This window comes from Archocentrus centrarchus, chromosome 14 (genome assembly GCF_007364275.1).
Source record: "Archocentrus centrarchus isolate MPI-CPG fArcCen1 chromosome 14, fArcCen1, whole genome shotgun sequence".
In the NCBI taxonomy this organism is placed as follows: Eukaryota; Metazoa; Chordata; class Actinopteri; order Cichliformes; family Cichlidae; genus Archocentrus; species Archocentrus centrarchus.
In genome coordinates this window covers 20,925,154-20,945,205 of record NC_044359.1, presented here as the reverse complement: position 1 = coordinate 20,945,205, position 20,052 = coordinate 20,925,154, and the positions used below count along the sequence as shown (strand labels likewise).

The 20,052-nt window shown below is 40.4% G+C and overlaps 1 protein-coding gene across 1 annotated transcript in view; it reads left to right on the top strand.

The window, feature by feature from the left end:
* The window catches only part of ephb4a (eph receptor B4a), a 43,350-nt gene that overhangs the window by 11,650 nt on the left and 11,648 nt on the right, over positions 1 to 20,052 (top strand). Inside the window, exons 2-4 of the mRNA XM_030745906.1 lie at positions 12,440 to 12,510; positions 16,630 to 16,911; positions 19,342 to 19,732. Of these exons, the coding sequence (XP_030601766.1) occupies positions 12,440 to 12,510; positions 16,630 to 16,911; positions 19,342 to 19,732 (744 nt within the window). The remainder of the gene's footprint in view (positions 1 to 12,439; positions 12,511 to 16,629; positions 16,912 to 19,341; positions 19,733 to 20,052) is intronic.

Below are 20,052 nucleotides of genomic sequence, written 5' to 3'. Positions count from 1 at the left end.
TCTATGATACTTGACTGAAGTGCATTAATCCATTAATCACCACTAGTAGTAGAATTTCAGAATGATGGTCCCCATATTTCAGTAAAATGATACATCTCATGTTCTGCCTCAAAGGTCAACACAATCAGTCAGCGCCATTAATTTGTCTTCTTTGTATTTTGTGTTTCATCTTAAGTTATATATGTGTTTTTGTTTGTTTGTTTTTAACCTTGCATTCTTTATTTGAAGGCAGCATGGCTTGTGGAGTTACAGAGCTGTTGATGTGCTCTACTCTCTGAAATAAAATATTCTGATCAAGAAAATCTTTTTAACTTTTCCTTTTGGAATTCATTCTTTCTCTTATAGGATTCTGGATCAGGAGGCCACCAGGGAGCTGGTGTAGCCCGCAACAGTGTTCTCAAAAAGTCTTTCAGTTTTTTTTCTCAGAGTTCAGTTATTTTTGAAGAAGACTTGAGAAAGTGGTGCCCGTAATTGGAAGTAGCAGGAGGTGAATTCTCACAGTGGCAGATCAATATGCCAAAGAATGTGAAATATGTGGCAAAGCAAGGCATTTTAACCAGCCATACTTTATGGAAGTGAGTGTGGGGTAGTATGTGTTTTAAAACCTGAAGTTTTTAAATGTGTCTGCTTGCAATTGAATTTTAAATGATTAACAATTTCCTTACGGTACGCCCCCTGTAGGGAATTATCTGTTAAAATTGATTCCTTTTGCTGCTTCTTGCCAATATTAGCCAGTTCGTCTTGTATGTGGAAGTACTTTGGCAAATACTTTTATTATAGAAGTACTCAGATCTGTTGTCAAACAGTCATAGATGTCATTTGTCCATAGAAAACTTCTTTTCCCTAGTTTAGTTTCTTTGGGAATAACTCATAGCTGTGTATTTTGTGCGTGTGTGTGCGAGGAGAAAAAGGGCTGTTTTGAGTCTAAGTTGCACAAGTGTTGTTCAGCAGTTGACACCACAGGTCAAGATTCATTATTCGTAGGTGGCAATGTAAAGAAGGCACAGAGCCAAGCTGATGGCTTATGTCTCTTAACCTTAACCTTTATTTCATGGCTAAAACTTTTTATACAACTGAGATTAGAAGTACATATTCACTGTGCGCTGATGTGACTTGAATAAGGTAGAAGTTTTTCTTTTCACTCAAGCACAGTTAATTAAAGGTGAATATTATAGGAGCACCTTTGAAACCTTTTACTTCTATAAATCAGTATTTGTTTGTGCTTCAGCACCAACACCTTCTGGCACGACATACAGATGTATTCGCAGTAAAAGCTACTTTCGGCTGCTCCCTTGTTCACAAAGGGTCACCACAGCGGGTTAGCTCTTCATGTTTGATTTGGCAGCGTTTTATGCCAGATGCCCTTCTTGTCACAACCCCAAAGGGATTTCTGTCTCCTCCTGGGATTGAACTGGGGATCTTTCCTTTGTTAGGCGATTTTGTAAATCACTACGCTAGATGTATTCACTATAAGCATTTATATTTTAAAAGGTGATTTATCCAGAGATTAGAGCATGCGTTCAGAAATCCTAGCAGTTTTAGTGTTGTACTGAATGTATTAATAGCTAAAGAAGAGAGAGATATCTTTTATACCAGTTCTCCAGGGTGAACTCGGAGATTCACTGGGGAAATGCATCTTCACTTGGAAATGATTAATGTAATGATTCTGTTGAGCAAATCTCCGATGACCGTGTAAACTGGAGCCAAAACATTCAGAGGTCAGGTATTGCAGACCTGGTCTTAATCCTCAGAGCTTTGGGTCAGTGGGTTTAACTCCCAGCACTGTTGATCTCTCTCATAGCTTCTTTTGGTTTCTGTCCAGTTTGAAGCTTCCTCCCTAACTAGGTCACATCCTGTCCTGGGACAGAAACCAACCACAACACTTATTGATATGCGTCCCTGCAGGCAAAAAAAGAAAAAGGTGTTGAGCATTAACACCTTCTCTAGCTCTTTCATCTTTCTGCTCCAGTGAGGCTTACTTATAGTACCTGGGCTCATCCCCACGCGCCTCGGGGGGCCTTTGTTATACAGTAGGTGGAGAGTGAAACTGTATCCTACATGGCTGCTGTTCATGTGAATAATGTGTGTATTGGCGGCACCAGACCAGGAGACAGGAAGAGGACAGGAACTACAGGAAACTGATGTCTAATCCCACTAGACACAACTTTGTCAAAGACACACAAACATGCTTTACACACATACATTCATCTCATAATTTTCTAAACATTCATTTTCACGTGCACTCGCCGTACAACAATAAACAGTCGAGATGTACGGGGAAAAATCCCCTTTTTCTTCTTTGTCTCCATTTGCGCTGAGATAATCTTGGTGTACCAGAAATTATCATTGTAGCATACTGTCAGTAATGCCTGGAACACAATCACTTCTACCTCCTTAGCTTAGCTAATCAAACAGACATGACAGCACTATCAATATTCCCATCTAAAGCTGGTTTAATGGTCGGAGAGCTTCAGAATCCTTCTCCCCCTTCCTTTTAACACCTTGCAGCCCATCACCCACGAGCCTTCATTCCTCCCACTCAGCACCGTGTTTGGCCAGCTGAGTGGAGGTGACAGAGGAGCTGGGCATTGTACTCCTCATTCTCTGTATTTGGAACTTAACAATATGTGACACTTCTCGTGTGACCAATCCAGTGCAACAGTATCAGTCTCTCTGGAGAGCCTGTCTGAAAATGTGCACCATTATCCCCATTTTAAACATTATTGCATCTCCCTCTCAGCCATTCTCTGTGGTGACTTTTCACTCTTAGCTGCCATTGTAGACAATCGGACCCCATCACTCCAGCCTTAATTCCTGGCAAGAAAGCAAAATACTGAATGTTTAAATGTGAAGTGTGTAGCTTTCAGATGGCTCCAGGGCAATAATCATGTTTGATTTCAGGATATTGGCTTTGTAAAATTACGTGTGCCAGCAGTGTCCCTTGATAAACAGAAGATTCTCAGTTATAGCCAGAGGACAGAAAACCTCCTGTCAGGGCTTCACTGCCACCGAGAAACAGGACAGCCCTTCATATCAGCACAGAAGACAGCAGAGTATATTCTCAAACCATCAAATAAATGGTATTCAAGTGCTTTCCTTTATTTAGCCATTTATTAATTATTCAATTTGTGTATTGATTAGATACTTTGGGGAGGGAAAAAGGACCTGATGAATGGTATTATATGTTGAGTAGATATGATATAAAAAGGATAGTGTTCAGAAAATTGTCTTATGACATCAAGCTGTCACAAGGCCGGCTTTGCGTTATCTGAACAGGCTAAATATTGAGAGCAAGTCACTCAGTGAATGTAGCTTTAATACTCGAAAATACACCAATGAGCTCATCTGGTTTTATACATTTGTCATCTGTAAATCCCAAATCTTCCCCTTCTCACATTCTTCTTTTTCATTATCTGCATTCTTCCCCTCTGTTTCAATTTTGCTAGGTGTATGAGGGTAATTGGCTCTCTGTTTCTTTAATTAAAATAAGGTCTAATTGTAGCTGAAGCAGGGCAAATGTTCTTAGGCCTATAATTTCCCTATCACACTCCAGAGCCACAGAGAGAGTGGAAAATAGGCAGTGAACGGGCATGCAGGGAAGGAATGAACATAGAGTCAAGGATAGAGAAGGGGGGGGGGAAATCATTTCGAATGGATCCTGATCTTCAATGTGAGGACCATTTAAAACCTGAAGACAGCTGCATATAGAACATGAGAGTGAGGTGCTTTCTACACATGCCCCTTTTTTTTTTTTTTTTTTTTTAAGTAAGGTTTTACATTTCAAAAGAAAAGAGTGTACAACACCCCCTATTGTTGTCATGCTTTAACACAGAACAGTTAGAACCGTTTGCCTTTATTTCCCTGATAATTTTTGGTTATTTACATAAAAACCTTTAATATGCTGATATTGATATCTCAAGTCACCTATTTTAGGCCCTTTCTGTTTATTCCGCTTGAGAGAAATTCTCTCTGTGTGCTATATTTTTCTATAATTGTACCACGAAGGCTCAAGCCTAATCATCTTACCACCACCCGTATCAGTTTAGACTTCTCTGGTGTGTAGTATTGTATACAATTGTCCTGTAATTACTGTACAGTTGTTTGTTTTGGTTGTTAAAATTCAACCAGATGACGAATTTTCATTGTTCTACATTTTTCGAGCACTGGGGGCATTTTTCCGGCGGTGGGTGGTCGCCACTGCTGAAAGAATGCAGGGGAAACGCCAACTTCCTCTAACAGGGCTTAAGACTGTATCTACTTCAGTGAAAGGCAAGGCTGTGCAAGCACATAACAGGAGCACTCACCATCTCATAGAAACACTCACGCTCACGCATCCTGTCTCATAAACCTTAATGATAGAGCAGTGATAAACAGTGATTAGCATGCCTGGGGGGGTGGGGATTTCATCTCTACTCCTTCAAAAAAAAAAAAAAAAACAAGGAAAAATAATTATAACCACAGTGTCAGGTGTACATATGAAAGGTGGAGATGTGGAAGTGTGCATAGGGAAGCCTCTGTGGTGAAGATGTATTTTTTTTTTTTTAAATTATGCCAGTCAACTCAGAGTAGACTAAATGTGGGGAAATCACCAGCCTGAACTCTTGTCACCCAATTTATCCTTCTCATCCACCTCTGCCCTTGTTTTCTCTGCTCTCTGTAAGGCTTTCCTTTCTTTCCCATTGTCACCTTAGATTGTTGTTAGAAAGCTGGTGAGCTTGTGTGGTTTTGAAGTGGAAAAGAGTGAGAAGCACATTTGTGTTTCTTCAGTTTTCAAAGAGTGTAAAATTGGTAGATTATAAAAGAGGAATGGGTAATATGAAGAGAGAACCTAATGATTAAAGTGGAGCTGTTATGCTCTTTTTCAGCTTTTTATTTTTTACTAGGTACTAGAGTACCTTTCACTTATTCACAGCTCCCTTTAACTTTTTTCCTGATTGGTTGCATCTAGCAAACAGAAGGTTTGAACAGCAGGTGGGTGGGGCTTCTGTGACCAAAGCTAAACCTAAAGCGGTGTGTCTTGACCATATTAAGAATGTCCTTAGAGCCAAGATTATAAGAAAAAAATGATTTAGCTGTCTGAAACCTGAGCTTTAGGTTCAAAGGGATTATTTTCACATGTACTGAACTTGCTATTTGAAATCTTTTTCCACATTTAATATTATATATGCAATGGAAAATTAGGACAACAATAATAGTTCAATTTTAAAGTCACATGGCCCTTTTGCCTCTCAGTATGATGCATGTCTTTGTTGCATGTGCAGTGCTGATGAGAAGTGATGCCATGGACTTGCTTTTATATGCAGGTGGAACGGCGTAAGAAAGATTTGACTAATTTGCCTGTACAGCAGTGAGAGTGCTGCAGCGAGAGTGGGGTCGAGAAGAGGGTGAATTCTGTGTTTGTGTGTGTTGGTCACAGAGAAAATGTATTAAATTAGCATGGGAGAGAATGTGGGCAGTGGTGGGTGTGATTGAGTGATCAATGAAATCATTATCAAAAAAAAAACCAGAAGTAAAGAGTGACTTGATTATGGGCGAAACACTTTATTTTCAGTCTATAATAGTATTATTATTGTTACTCATTTATTTCATGCTATATTTTGTGTTGCAGATAAGCAGGGTTTTATGAATAGATTTATTTAAAGAGTATGGTTTAAAAAAAGTTTAACATTAAGATCGAAGAATTGAGTTATAGTATAAGTAACATCAACACAATTTGCAAAAATCAACAGCTATGGCATTATGACATTATTTCAGAGATGTCTGTCTGTCTATTGTGTTGTAGATGCTCATTTTCAGCTCTATTTTTAGTCTTGGGCTTTACTTTCTTGCTTAATGCATCTAATGATTCCACAACTGCAGACGCTCTATAGAGCGACTGTGGTGTTTGGTCTGAACCTGATGTCGTCAGACGGTGCCCAACCTTCACTGAGTATTTTGACCCTTAACTGTGACACCCTCCAGTTGGCAGGTCAGGAGAGGTGACCTAATCACTACCCACCAGTTCCAGGCTTCCAGCCCTTCTCATCCCTTTTATACCAGAGCCAACAAGAGGCTCTTTCTGCTGCTTCCCCAGTCCTGCACACAGCTGTCTTCCGCTCGTTCCCTGAAACTCAGAGCGCAGTGAGCGCCGTCCACACGACTGTGCTGGGAACCCTCTACACGCCACTTCTACAGGAAACAGCCAGACTTGTCACCCTTTCTCTCTACGCTCCTGGATAAGCTCTTAGTATTTTAGGCTCTTCCTTTCATGAGCGTCATCACAGCCCTCTTCCCATGGTCACAGTGGCATTGGACCTCTGGTGTCATCCCCGTCAGCTTTGTTGAGTGAGTCTTCTCGTTAGTTGCATTTCGCCCCTGGCCGTTACAATTGGGTCTGTCGTTTCGAGCCTCTTGGGAGACTGTGGGGGTACTGTTCTGTATTGTAATCTGTAGCTTGCTGTGGTGCCCTTTTGTGAGTGCTGCACATGAGGCCTCAGGCACCTGTGCCAGGCATTACTGGAGGTCATCTGTCTTGCATCACCAATCTTCCTTGGTTGCCATCTGGTCTTTTCCTAGATGTCACTGGTTACCCAGAGATTACTTGCTGAATACAACTGCCACAACTGCAGATGATTTATAGGGAAACTGTGGTCTTTGGCCTGGAGCTCATGTCTAGTAGCTTTAAGCTGTCCTTTTCCTGATTAGCTGCACCTGGCAAACAGAAGGTTTAAACAGCTTGTGGGTGGAGCATCTGTGATGAAACCCAAAGCTGTGTGTCTTGATCTGCTATTGCCAATTAATAGCTACTGCTTTTGTGTGTTGTTATCACATAACAGTTTGTCAAACATCAGAGAAAAAAGTAGTGCATTTTTTTTTCTTTTCATTTTTCTTTTATGCAGATGATTCTGACCTCTTGTCAGCCATGTTGAAGGACAGGCAGTTAAGACAACAATTTCTGGCATGTTCTTTCAGCAGAGCATTGCTTGTTGCACTTGTACTTCCTCACACCCTACTTATAACACCTCCGCTGCCCAACAGCTTTAGGCGAGGCAGAGGAGTGGAGCTCTCTGACAGATCACTATGCAAGTCAGTTGTATGATGATTTCTGTTCAGGCCAAGGTAGACACAAACACCAGTTTTTGCAATTAAAATTGAAGAGAAAAAATGTAGTTCTGGCTAGGATTTGGACACTTAGTGCTACTAAATAACAGCAGCAGCACTTTATATATAGTTAGGTATTCTACATACATATTGTCAGGATTTCTGCCAGAAAAAATTAATGGGGGGGATCATCCCCTTTGTATCGATTGTGATGTCCCCCGCTAAAAATGGGGAAAATTGCGAAATTGCTTTAGCGGATTATGAACCCAAATGTCCACGCCCGGTTGCTAATTGGAGTGAGAGCGAACATTTCCAAACAGGTAAAGTTCTGAGCCTGGTGCGAGAGGACCTCAGCCCAGCACAATGCTAGGTAATCAACTGGGAGTGGGAGGGGTAACCGACTGCAATCAACTGGGTAATGGGAGATGGGAGGGGTAAGCCCCCCCCCCCCCCGCCAAACTCATTGGGGGGATAGATCCTTCCTGCCCCCCCCGCTGTATGAAACCCTGATTGTGCCTTTAATGTAATCACGCCCGCCACCCACTCTAAGTGTTAAGGTCACCTAACACAAATATCAAATCAGCCAGTCACATGGCAGCATCACTGTGCATTTTATCATGTAGACATGGCTAAGGTGACCTGCTGAAGTTCAAACTGAGCATTAGAATGGGGAAGAAATTTAAGTGACTTGGAACGTGGATGGTTGTTGGTGCCACACAGGCTGATCTGAGTATTTCAGAAACTGCTGACTGAGATTTCACCCACACAACCATCTCTAGGGTTTACCGAGAAGGGTCCGCAAAAGAGAAACTATCCAGTGAGCGGCAGTTCTCTCTGAGTGAAAATGACTTGAGGTCAGAGGTGAATGGCCATACTGCTTCCAGCTGATAGGAAGACAACAGTAACTCAAACCAACGAATGCAGAAGAGCATCTCTGAACACAAAACACATTGAACCTTGAAGCAGATGGGCTACAGCAGCACAAGAGCACAATGGGCGCTACCCCTGTCAGTTTGGAATAGAAAACTGAGACTAAATTTCACACAGGTTTACCAAAATTGGACATAGAAGATTGGAAAAACATTACCCGGTCTGATGAGTCTCCATTTCTGCTGTGACTTTCGGATGGTAGGGTTAGACTTTGGCATAGACAACATGAACATTGTTTAAACACCTTCCTACCTGAGTATTGTTGCTGACTGCAGTGTACCCATCTTCTGATGGCTGCTTCCAGCAGGATAATGCATTGTTGTCTCAAAGCTCAAATCATCCGAAACTGATCTTTTGAACATGAAAATGAGTACAGTGTGATCTTTTGAACATGAAAATGAGTTCACTGTACTCAAATGGCCTCCACAGTCATCTGATATCAATCCAATAGAGCACCTTTAGGATGTGGAGGAACAAGAGATTCATATCATGGATGTGCAGCTGACAAATCTGCAGCAACTGTGTGATGCTATAGCATGTCGGTATGATCCAAAATTTCTTAAGTTTCCAGCACTTTGTTGAATGTGCGATGAAGAATTGAGGCAGTTATGAAGGCAAAAGGGAGTCCAACCTGTTACTAGTAAGGTACCTAACAAAGTGGCCAGTTAGTGTATGATACAAATTATTGTAATTGTCTGTATTTATATAGGTATTAAGACTTGTAATCAGTTTGGATATAGTTCATCCTATTAATAATTATTAGCAGAATCTGGGAATAATTGAAGAGAAAATGTGGACAAAGCTGACTGACCTTCACTAGGCACAATGGGACAACAGATTTATGCATATGCCATGTCCCTTCATACTCATGTTGACTTCAACAGTGGAAAGACTGAAGACTGACTGAAGTTTCCAGTCCACCATGCATAGACCACAATATCTACATGTGACCTTTAACCAGCGGTTGATTAATGTCAAACAATGGTGTTTGTCTCTGACCAGCTACAGTTGTAACATTTGTCTCAGCAAGAGCCAGGGTAGCATATACCTGCAACCATCTCTTATAAACGTCACATGAAGTTTGTGCTTGTGCTAACAAATCTCTCAGTAACCGTGACAAACTGGTGACTTTAAAGAAACTAAAGAAAGACGGCTTAAATGCATGAAACAAGATTTCTTTATCTCTGTGTCCAGCTTTTGAAGGAGCCGGTGGTTTGCTTATTATTGGCAACAGTGAATCTCTATTATGCAGTATTACTTAATTGGAAATGCAGGTTCTGAGGAGACCAAATGTTTACAAATGTGAACAACAGCGTTTACAAATCTCAAAATTCTTTGCAATTTTGCATCGGGAAACATTATTCCTAAAATATTTTAAACCCACATAAAGTAGTAAGAACATCAACACTGTTTCTAAAAGACTCAGGTCTTACTGCCTGTTTTTTTTTCTTTCTTTTTTTTCTTTTTCAACTGTTTAAATGACTTACAAATTTGAGAATAGGGCTGTGTTTCAAGCATATCCACTGTACAGAAAAAAGTCATGTGGAAATATTTAAGTTTGAACTGCAAGTGTCAAAAATATAGGCGTTCAGAACAACATGAAAGGGTTTGGCATAAAAATATAAACCTGAGGAAAGCCGAGGTGTTGAGAAGCTCCATGCTTAATAATTACCATATCTTATTGCTAGGGACCACAAAACAGGTGTGATATCATCCCCATAAAATACCCATGTTTTGTCCAAATTACAGTGAAAAAGAGAATTTAGTTTTTAGCTTGGCTATTTCAAAGAAAAACATCCCAGATATGAAAATTTTAACAAATTAACCAAGTTATGCCAAAAAGCCAGCTGTATGCCCTTTTGGAAAGGTCCAGAGCCAAAATGCTAGTCAAATATGACAAACTTATTAAACGGAATTAAATAATATGTTGCCTTGAAATAAACAATTACATTTTAAAACACAAGGCTCCATAGCTGAGCTGATGTTGTGACCAGAACATTTTTAGATCCACAAAAAATGTGTTAAAACCTAATTAAAACACCCCACTAAGAGAAGTCATCACTGCCGGGGGGGCGAGCGGGCGAGCAAAGGTGCGGAGTGGGGGGGGGGCACGCGCCCATGCACGTACATGCATGCGTGGTGGGGGGGGGAGGTGTAAATACTACTAGCCAGATTCAGATTTACCTCAGAATTTTTATTTTTTTTTTACACCTTCATGTGTGTTTCACTGGGATGTGGGTTGGTAAGTGGTAAATGTGATTGCCTCTCACTTCACACGGGATCACAGAGATTAGTAACTGTAGGCGTTGCAGTTATTTTTGTAAAATACTACAAATGCTGGCGTTTTGCAAAAATATATTCAAAGTGCAGAAGGAGATCATGACGGCCTTCGCATCCTCATAATGTTCTGTGTTAAAGGTTTCCCCAAACATCCTCTTATCCTCTGCACAATCTTCTACAGGCAGCACAATATCTACAAAAACAACAGAAAATGAAAGTAACTGAGAGAGTGATATTAGGATTACAGTGCAAGGATGAATTTTCATAATTTTGGCAGCATCATTTATCACACTGACACTGGTAGTCATCAATCTGGGGATGGTGGTGTGAGAAATTACATTAGATGTAAGTATTTTTCTTTACTTAGGGCTCCAGCTAATGAGTGTTTTTATTATTGATTAGTCTACTTTTTTTTTTTTTTTAAATAAATGCTCTATACTGTTTTTCAGAGCCTACAGTCACATCTTCACATGGTTGATTAAATCAGGAAATTCTCACATCTTAAATTTAATCTGATTGTGAAATTATTCATCACAATTAACCACTACTTTATTTCATAAACTGCAAGTTGCAGAGAATAGAAAAATATGATTTCTACTCTTGGTGCTTTGTAGTGTGTTCTGTGTAATGTAGATTTAAAAGAAAGTACTATTTTAATCTTCCATGAGTGAAGTCATTCTTGAAGCAATAAAAGAAGCTGTATTGCAGAACTACACGTGGAATCACAGAATTGGTGCATAATGACACATGTACACAGCAGATGTTTAAAAAACAAAACAAAAACAAAGCGACATGTTTAAGCAAGTAGGCAGTGGAAACACACCTTAAAGAACTGAGAAAAGCAACACGTTGGCCTCATTCAGAATTCAGAGTGATTGTTTAGTTTACAAATGTAAAAATGAGCTATTCAACATATTCAGTTTGTCAGCTCAAGTTAAATGAACAGGCAGTAATGCAAGGCAAGAGATTGATATGTTATTAAAATTAAAATTTTATTTTAAAGTATGGATTTATTATTTATGTGACGGTTGTTGATGTAATGGGAAAAGAGTCAAATGCAAAAATCTAAACGGGTGTAAAATAAAGCACAAAAACTGGAGAACAGAGGCCGATGTAGTGTTGTTGTATTTGTCTGTGTGTGGAGTGTGTACTGTGGTGTTATGGCATGCTGACTTAACTGCCGAGCCTTATATTGGAAGCCTAATTCAACAAAGCACCTTACTAACCCCAATGATAAACCTCCTGCTGAAACCCCCATTTCCTCCAGCATCCATTTTCATGGAAGCGCTTCTTAGTTTGAAGCCACATTAAATCTGTTTATTCGTAAAACCAAACTGCGCAACGCTTTCGGGATGAGCTTCTGTGGGGAACAGGTAGGGCACTAAAAGCCAGTCTGTGACAGAAACCGCATCCCATCAGTGTAAATACAACTCACAGCCTGCTAACGCAAGCTAGAGGGGGAAAAAAATGATGTCCTCACATCAAAAGAAGTCCCTGCACTAAACTAAACTGTGCTTCGAGTTACATGCAGCTCAGGTCTCGGATTTTATTGGGATACTGAATCATAGCAGAAGTCCTCAGATTGTTTGTGAACTGGCAGCCTAACCCTCAAAAGATTACAAAAAATCAATTCTATTGTAATCACAGATTGTGACCGGAAGGGCTTAAGTCGTGTGTGTGTGTGTGTGTGTGTGTGTGTGTGTGTGTGTGTGTGTGTGTGTGTGTGTGTGTGTGTGTGTGTGTGTGTGTGTGTAAGTCTGTTCGATTCTGCTGTTCTTCTGTCCCTGCTCTCCCCGGACAAAAGCAGACTCTTTTTGAGCAGGTTGGGTTTGACTGCAGGCGTGGTGTGTCGCTGGGAACTGAGGGAAATGGGGGGAATAAAAACAAACATGAGAGGAAAGACAATTTTAGAGTAGTGGGAATGTTTCTGTGGATGTAATTGACTGGTGAAACCTCATCTTCTGTCCTAATCCCAGCATAAGCCATAGCTGATACTTTGCAGAGCGCTTGGGACTCAAAATATGTTCTTTCTGTGATTTTTAGATTTGGTTGTGTGTTTTCTGAATGTAAATGAGCCTTATACGTGTCATTTTTACATTTCCTGCTTCGAGTGATATTATATAAAACTTTTTTTTTTTCTTTTCTGCAGAGGTCCTGATGAACACTAAGACAGAGACTTCGGATCTCAAATGGACCGTGTTCTCTCGTGCCAAGCCACAGGTATGTAACCTCAGTTTCACTGTTATCTGTATTCCTGCCACAGAGCCTAGTGGTGACTGGGGATTTTTGGCCTCCAGCTGTTCCTTTGTTACTTTGGCTATAAAAGATTTCCTTATATGGCAGGTAACTGACAGAGTAAAAGAAACACCAGAGTGAACGTAGGATTTAAAGTGTATTGAAAGCAGATGCTTTGATAGATCTCATCAACCTTGGAGTCGAAGTCACAGGCTGCTCACAATTTTTGGTCTTGCAGCCAGAAAAAGACATATTTGTAATTTGATCAGCTGAGGAGTGGTTGCTAAGGTATTTTTGCCAGCAGCGTCTGTGACCAGAACTGCTCAACTTGCCGATTGCCTTGGAAGGAAAATGGTCCCGATGATAGCTGTAGGAGGATTTCTGGTGCTGGACTGAAATACTCAACAAATGTGTCTGTGCTTTTGATTAGGATGCAAAGCTGAACAGGCCCACTGTCTCTAAATAGCCTGCACAGCATTTATCATTTGAAGCAGTTTATCAAAAAGCTCTGTGTTGTCAGAAAAGTGGCCGGGCTGTGTTTTTTAAGCATTACCTTGGCACAAAAGAGTATAAAACAGTGATTTAGTCAATGATGACAGGCAGCAGTGGGGAAATGCCACGAGCTGTCTGCTTCAAAAAAAATACAGACATAAAAGGGATACTGTATTATTCTTTATTTTTAGGATTAAAGGATTATGATACCCTTGTAGTAGATATTTGTGGCAACTTACAACCCAGTCAGATAACATTTTCTGGCTTCTCGATTTCAAAAATACTTGAATGTCACTGTCGTATTAATTATTCATGAGGAAGCCAAATAAAACTAATATTCATATTAAATCTTTTGGTGTAATGATGCAAGTGTGACAATTGTTTTAATGAAACAGTCTGGGGTTTACCAGTGATTAGCTTCCAGTGAAATCTGTCACAGTTTGACCCTGTTGCATATTAACACAGGTTGAATCTATGGACCTGCATCACACAGGCACATGCATCTCAAGGTAGTGTCATTGTGCTTGTTATGCAGAGAGCACGGCTGCCAGTTGTTGGATGTTTAGATTAGTTATGCAGCCTTTTTAAATATGACTGGCCTCACATGACTCAAAAGCTCTTTTCACTCATGAACCCTCCGATTATCAGGAGAATCAGTTGCCCTTTCTCATATTTAGCCACATTAGGAGCAAGCAAAACTTTATTTATTTACCACATTTCATTCCAAGTGGAAGCGCAGTGTGCATAAGCTACTCAAGAGTTTGTAGCACAAACTATATAGATGATGATGTAAAACTAAATTAGTACATAGATGTAGCAGGTGAATAAAAACAAGCAAAAATGCGTAAAATGTGTTCAATTCATAAAAGCAACAGAAATTCATTAAGATAGTTAATAACACCCATAACAGACCACTAAATATTACAAAAACCAAAAATCAAAAAGAAGTAAAAATAAAGTGAAGTAATAATTATGATCATAAGTTGTTCAGTAAAAGTAATTAAAAAGTTACAGGTTGAAATCCACAAAACAATCAGAAATAAAGTAAAATGGTAATTAAGGCTACGGAATGTTTTTAGTTTAGTTTTAACACTGATGATTCAGTAGGTTTTGACAGTCTGCATTAGCCAGCATCAGATACCTTCTCACTACTACACATTCACTGGCCATTTCATTAGTTACTCCTTGCTAGTACTGGTTGGACCCTCCTTTTGCCAACTGATTTCATTCTTTGGGGCATAGATTCAACAAGGCGCTGCAGATTTGTTGGGTGCACATCCATGATATGAATTGTTCCACCGCATACCAAGGGTGCCCTGTTGAATCGAGATCTGGAGGCCATTTGGGTACAGTTAACTCATTGTTATGTGTAAGAAACCAGTTTGAGTATTTGAGCTTCGTGACATAGCACATTATCCCGCTGGAAGCAGCCATCAGAAGATGGGTACACTATGGTCATAAAGGGATGGACATAAACAGTTACAATACTCAGATAGGCTGTAGTGATTAAACAATGCTCAGATGATACTAAGGGGCCCAAAGTGTGCTAAGAAAATATCCCTCACACCATTACACCACCACCATTACCAGTCTGAACTGTTAATACAAGACAGGGTGGCTCCATCCTTTCATGTTGTTTACGCCAAATTCTGGCCCTACTTTCTAAATGTTGCAGCATAAACAACGTTTCTGCAGCAATTTTTTGGCAACATTTTTCCATCTTCTATTCATTTTCTGCAAGCCCATAGAAATTGTAGCCTCTGCTTCCTGTTAGCTGACAGGTGAAGGCACCCGGTGTGGTCTTCTGCTGCTGTAGCTTCAAGGTTCAATGTATTGTGCGTTCAAAGATGTTACAACCAAGGTATGCAGAAGAACAAGTGTTTTTGAGTTACTGTTGCTTTCCTATCAGCTTGAAGCAGTCTGGCCATTCTCCTTTGACCTCTCACATCAACTAGGCATTTTCACACACAACTGCCGCTCTGTGGATATTTTCTCTTTCTCGGATCATTCTCTGTAAGCTCTAGAGATAATTGTGCAGGAAAATCCCAGTAGATCAGCACTTTCTGAAATATTCAGACCATCCTGTCTAACACCAACAGCTGCGCTTAAATCAGCAGTGTCACTTAAATCATCCCCCCCCCATTCTGATGCTTGTTTTTAACTCCAGCACATCACCGTGACCACATTTGCACTCCTAAACACTGGTTTGCTGCTATGTGATTAGCTGATTAGATTGTTGTTTACAATCCGATAAATAGATGTACCTAATAAAATGACTGTGTATGTACTATACTATAATAATATAGTATAATACATACATCAACACAGACTTTATGCTAAAGAGCTGACAAATAAAAGAACATTTAGAGTCCAATATGAATTTGATAGACATTTGCACTCTCAAACACCGCTTCTTGTCTAGCATAGTTCAGCTTGCGTGAAAATGGCTCTAAACAACAAGGCAAATCAATGACCGTAAAAGATTGTTCAAATGTCATCAGTGCCGGATGTGCATCGTAAATGTCAGCTGTGATGTCGAGACTTCTGTATTGTTAAATACTTAAGGTTTGATGTGCGGTTAAGAAATTGCCAAAGATATATAATTACTTTTTTCACTCATTAATTTATATCATTAAAAAGTATTATTACCTAGATGCTTTAAAAACAATCCCATTTATGTAACTGCACTCTGTCTGTGTACTTGTAGCTCATTCTCTCATTTGTCTTTGAGTCACACATCTCTTTGAATGATTTTTGTCAAATCCAGATGAGTCCTCACAGATTTGGTGCATCTTCATCACAGAAAACATTTTGTTCGCAGACGCATGTGCTGCCAGAGTCCATGGTATTTATTTTTTTGGGATTAGAAGGGAAATTATTCTTTCCAGCGACTCAAACCTGGCTCTCGGTGCTCTGCTGCACTGTAATTCATTCACACCACAATTCTGCCTCACTCAACACATCATCTGCAAATGGATTTTTAAAGATTTACATATTTACATAACCGAATTTCTGAGCCTCAAGTTCAGCAAATCTGCTAAATTCTGCCCTGAGTATGTTAATTTCTTGCTTGTTTCCCGCTCTTAGGAACATAGTGATGGTGAACATTTTTGCTGTTGACTCAGAAGTCAAACATTAAAGCATTTTTCTGTTGCGTTTGGCTGCCCAACAAATGTACATTTCTGTGGAGGGTTTTTTACTTAACTCATATTTGTGATGTCCCCTCTTTATTCTTGTGTTTTAGGCTATAAATGTGGTTGAAGGGTGAAAGCTGCGTCTGTCTCGGATGCTGTTTGCAGAAGTGTGCTTTGTTTGACAAGTGAGACTTGTATTCCCACTAGCTGTGCTGGAGCTCAGTGGGAGGAATGATTTAACAACCCAGATTCAAATTTGGGCTGGATTAAAATCCACAGCAGGCCAGATCTGTCCCATGGGTCTGTGACAGGTGCAGAGGGCCAACAAAGGATTGTAACATTATTATGATGAATAAGATTTTTAATGTGACCAATTATATAAATACCCCAGTGAAAATCTTTATAGGTGAAGTAAATCTACTCAGTGCGCTCAAGTTTCTGGGTCAATCTGACAGCCCTTTGTTCTCTCTGCTCTCAGTGGGAGGAAGTAAGCGGTTTAGATGAGGAGAACAACAGTGTGAGGATCAATCAAATTTGCCAAACGGACAGTTCATCCAGCCACTGGCTGCGCAGTGGCTATATCCAGCGACGAGGAGCGTCTCAGGTTTATGTGGAATTGCGATTCACCATGATGGAGTGCTCTTCCAGGAGCACACACCACCGCAGCTGTAAAGAGACCTTTAACCTCTACTACTACCAGGCAGACTCCAATGATGCCACTGCTACCTACCCACCCTGGATGGAGAACCCTTACGTTAAGGTACCCAGCCCATGATGTTGTTGAAATACATTTTTATTAGATATTCTGTCATAATTAATTGTAGGAACTAATCGTTTCTGTAATTGTTTGAGGAGATCAGTTGAATTGAATTCTCATGGTTATTACCACTCAGCTTGTGAGACTGTTGTATTATGATGTCTTGCTCAGGAGGAACATTTTTATATTTGACAGCATAATAAACTGCAGGTTATTATCTTGATTATTGATCAGGCTGCCTATTATTTCTGTGATTAATTGATTGATTTCACTGTGGTAGCTTTAATTGGGTTCAGTGATGAAACCATTAACAATAAGAGCTTTTGTCTTTCACTTTTGAAGAATTATCTCACCATGTTCTTGTGTTCATGTACAAACTGTTTCTGAAGCCTCTTACCCACTAAGGCATGTGTGTAATTTTCCAAAGCATACAGTACTGTGCAAAAGTCTTGCGCCAATCCTCATTTCTTTATCTTTTGCTGGGAAAATTGATAAAAGTTGCAACGATTTACTGAAATGTGCAAACATATATGGCAATGCAATATATAAGGCAAAAACAATTTTAAGGAGCTTGAAAGTCAATATTTGGTATGATCACCTTTTATTCTTCAACTCAACCTGAACTCACTTAAGCATAGTTTATGGTCCTGCAAATGGGTTGGGGATGGCACCTGCATCACATGCAGTCCTGTACAGTCGTCCAAAATCCTAAGTGGGCATCGCTGGAAGTGGATGACATGGATCTGCTGAATGCTGATTGGTTGACAAGTGGGTCGGAATAGAGATGAGAGCAACGGTGGAGTTCACTGGGAACAGGAGAAGCAAAAAAACAAACTTCAAAGATCAAAAATACAGCATGAAAAATACACATAGTGACTGCAGTGGACACTTTTCATTGTTTTTAACACTCAATTTCACTTCAGTTCTTTGTATGTTATAACTTCGCCCTTCTCTGCAACAACAACAGCACAAGCAAGAGTAGGCCACAGATCGGGTGTACCACATACTTTGTGCACTGCCTCCATCTGACAACAGAGTTCTCTGCAGGCGAATGGGTCATCATCGGACTGCCAGCAGACTGTGGAGGCGCTGCCCCTGCTAGACCAATAAATTCCACTTTAGGCAGCTTTCTTGTAATTTCTTTAAGTAGTCTTCAGAAATAGTTCTGCAGGCTTCTTGAAGGGCATTCAAAGCTCTTCTTTGGATGTTGGCTGCATTTTGTTCTGTTCTGTCGAGATGATCCCACACTGCTTCAATAATTTTGAGGTTTGAGCTCTGGGGAGGCCAATCCATGACCGATAGTGTTCCACTGTGTGTTTCTCTATCCAGATATGTTTTTACTGCACTGGCAGTGTAATCAGGATTATTGGCTTCCTGAAATAGGAAGCTACTGCCAATTAAATGCTTTCCAGATGGTATTCCAAAACATAATGCACACCATGCCAAGATATAAGTTAGCTCTTTGGGAATCACCTTGTTGGTGCAAAAATACTTTTTTTTTAATGCTTATCAAACTGTTATCTTTGATTCATAGGTTTGTGTTAAGTGACTTAACACAAAACAATAAATACATTTCTCTGAAAAGGGTGAGGTACAAGGTCTGGATTGAAAATGAGTGAAATAAAACAGCCAGTGTCCAACCTGGAGACCTATTACTCAAGACCACTTTAAAAAATTGCAAGAAAGTGTGGCTCCTTGGAAGCAGACTCAAGTCTTTTGCACAGTACTGTACGAGTGATTTCTTTCCCTCCAGTGTGCAGTTTTTCTTACAGTTTCAAAACAACTTTGCAGAGACTAAGAGTTGCTTTAGATGTCATTTTCACAACATCATCAACGTTTGGTGACTTTTTTTTATGTTCCAATCATGTTCTCGCCTCTTGGGACCAAGTACTGCTTTAAAACCCACCTTGTCAGTGCATTCAATCTGTTTCACAGCCTGAATCTTTTTGTAATGTTTATCTTCTGCGTTTCATTTTCCAAGCACATAGCTTAGGAATGCAGTGCAGTCAATCTAATTGTCAAACCTTGGTTGTTGGCCGTGTCCTTGAACATAACACCAAACAGTGGCGTCAAAGTAGTCCCTGCTCCTCAACTTCATTACCACCTAATAATGTAACTTTGACAGAAAAATAAAAATGATGAAATGTTCGCTGTGATGAATTGCCTTACTCTCCAGCAAGTTTCTAGTCCCTGCAAGTTGAGGTTCAAAGCACACTGTAATAAATGGGGAAACAATGGCTGCCAGGAAGGCCGTGAATCAATGTAAAATCACAGTGGTATGCTTTGGAAAATTTTCAGTAATATAAAGCATATGTAATATCTAGTTAATGGGCTAAACATGCAAAACTACCAGTCTGATCCTTTTCATGGCTGAACACTGTGTGCAGGAATCTGGCTCTTACATAAGATCTTTTCTCTTTCTTCCTGTCCTAGGTGGACACAGTGGCTGCAGACTTTCTACTAAGGAAGGACGGGGAGAAGAAATTGAATGTGAAGACCTTGAGACTCGGTCCTCTTAGTAAGAGAGGCTTTTACTTGGCTTTCCAAGCTCAGGGCGCCTGCATGGCTCTGCTGTCTGTCAGGGTGTTCTTCAAGAAGTGTCCTCCTCTGGTCAGTGCTCTTTCCTCTTTCCCCGAGACTATACCCCGTACTCTTGTGCAAGAGGCACAGGGTGTATGTGTGGAGCATGCAGCTCAGCAGGGTCCACGACTTCGGCCACCTAAGCTTTTCTGTGGGGAAGATGGCCAATGGGTGGGCCAACCAACAACCTCCTGTGCATGTGTACCGGGATTTGAACCAGCTGAGGGCTACACAAGATGCACAGGTAAGAAGGAGGCAAGGTTAAGTCACATAAAACCGACGTGCTTGTATGTATGCATTTAGACTACACCCATATAGGCAGCAGAGCAGGCAGACTAAACAAGAAAACAATGGTAAGGCGAGGGTGGCGGGGGTTCACTGAGGGTTGAAGTGTTTGAGAGGAAATGAGAGACCGAGGAAGTTAATGAGGCAGGGGAATGGCTGTGACACAGAGGGGACAGAAAGAGAGGTCAGGTAGAGCAGCACTTATCTCTGAAAGGAAGAGCAGGGTCAAAGGCTTACTGCTGCGACAACTCGTGGCTCAGCTGAGATAGAAGGAGCGCA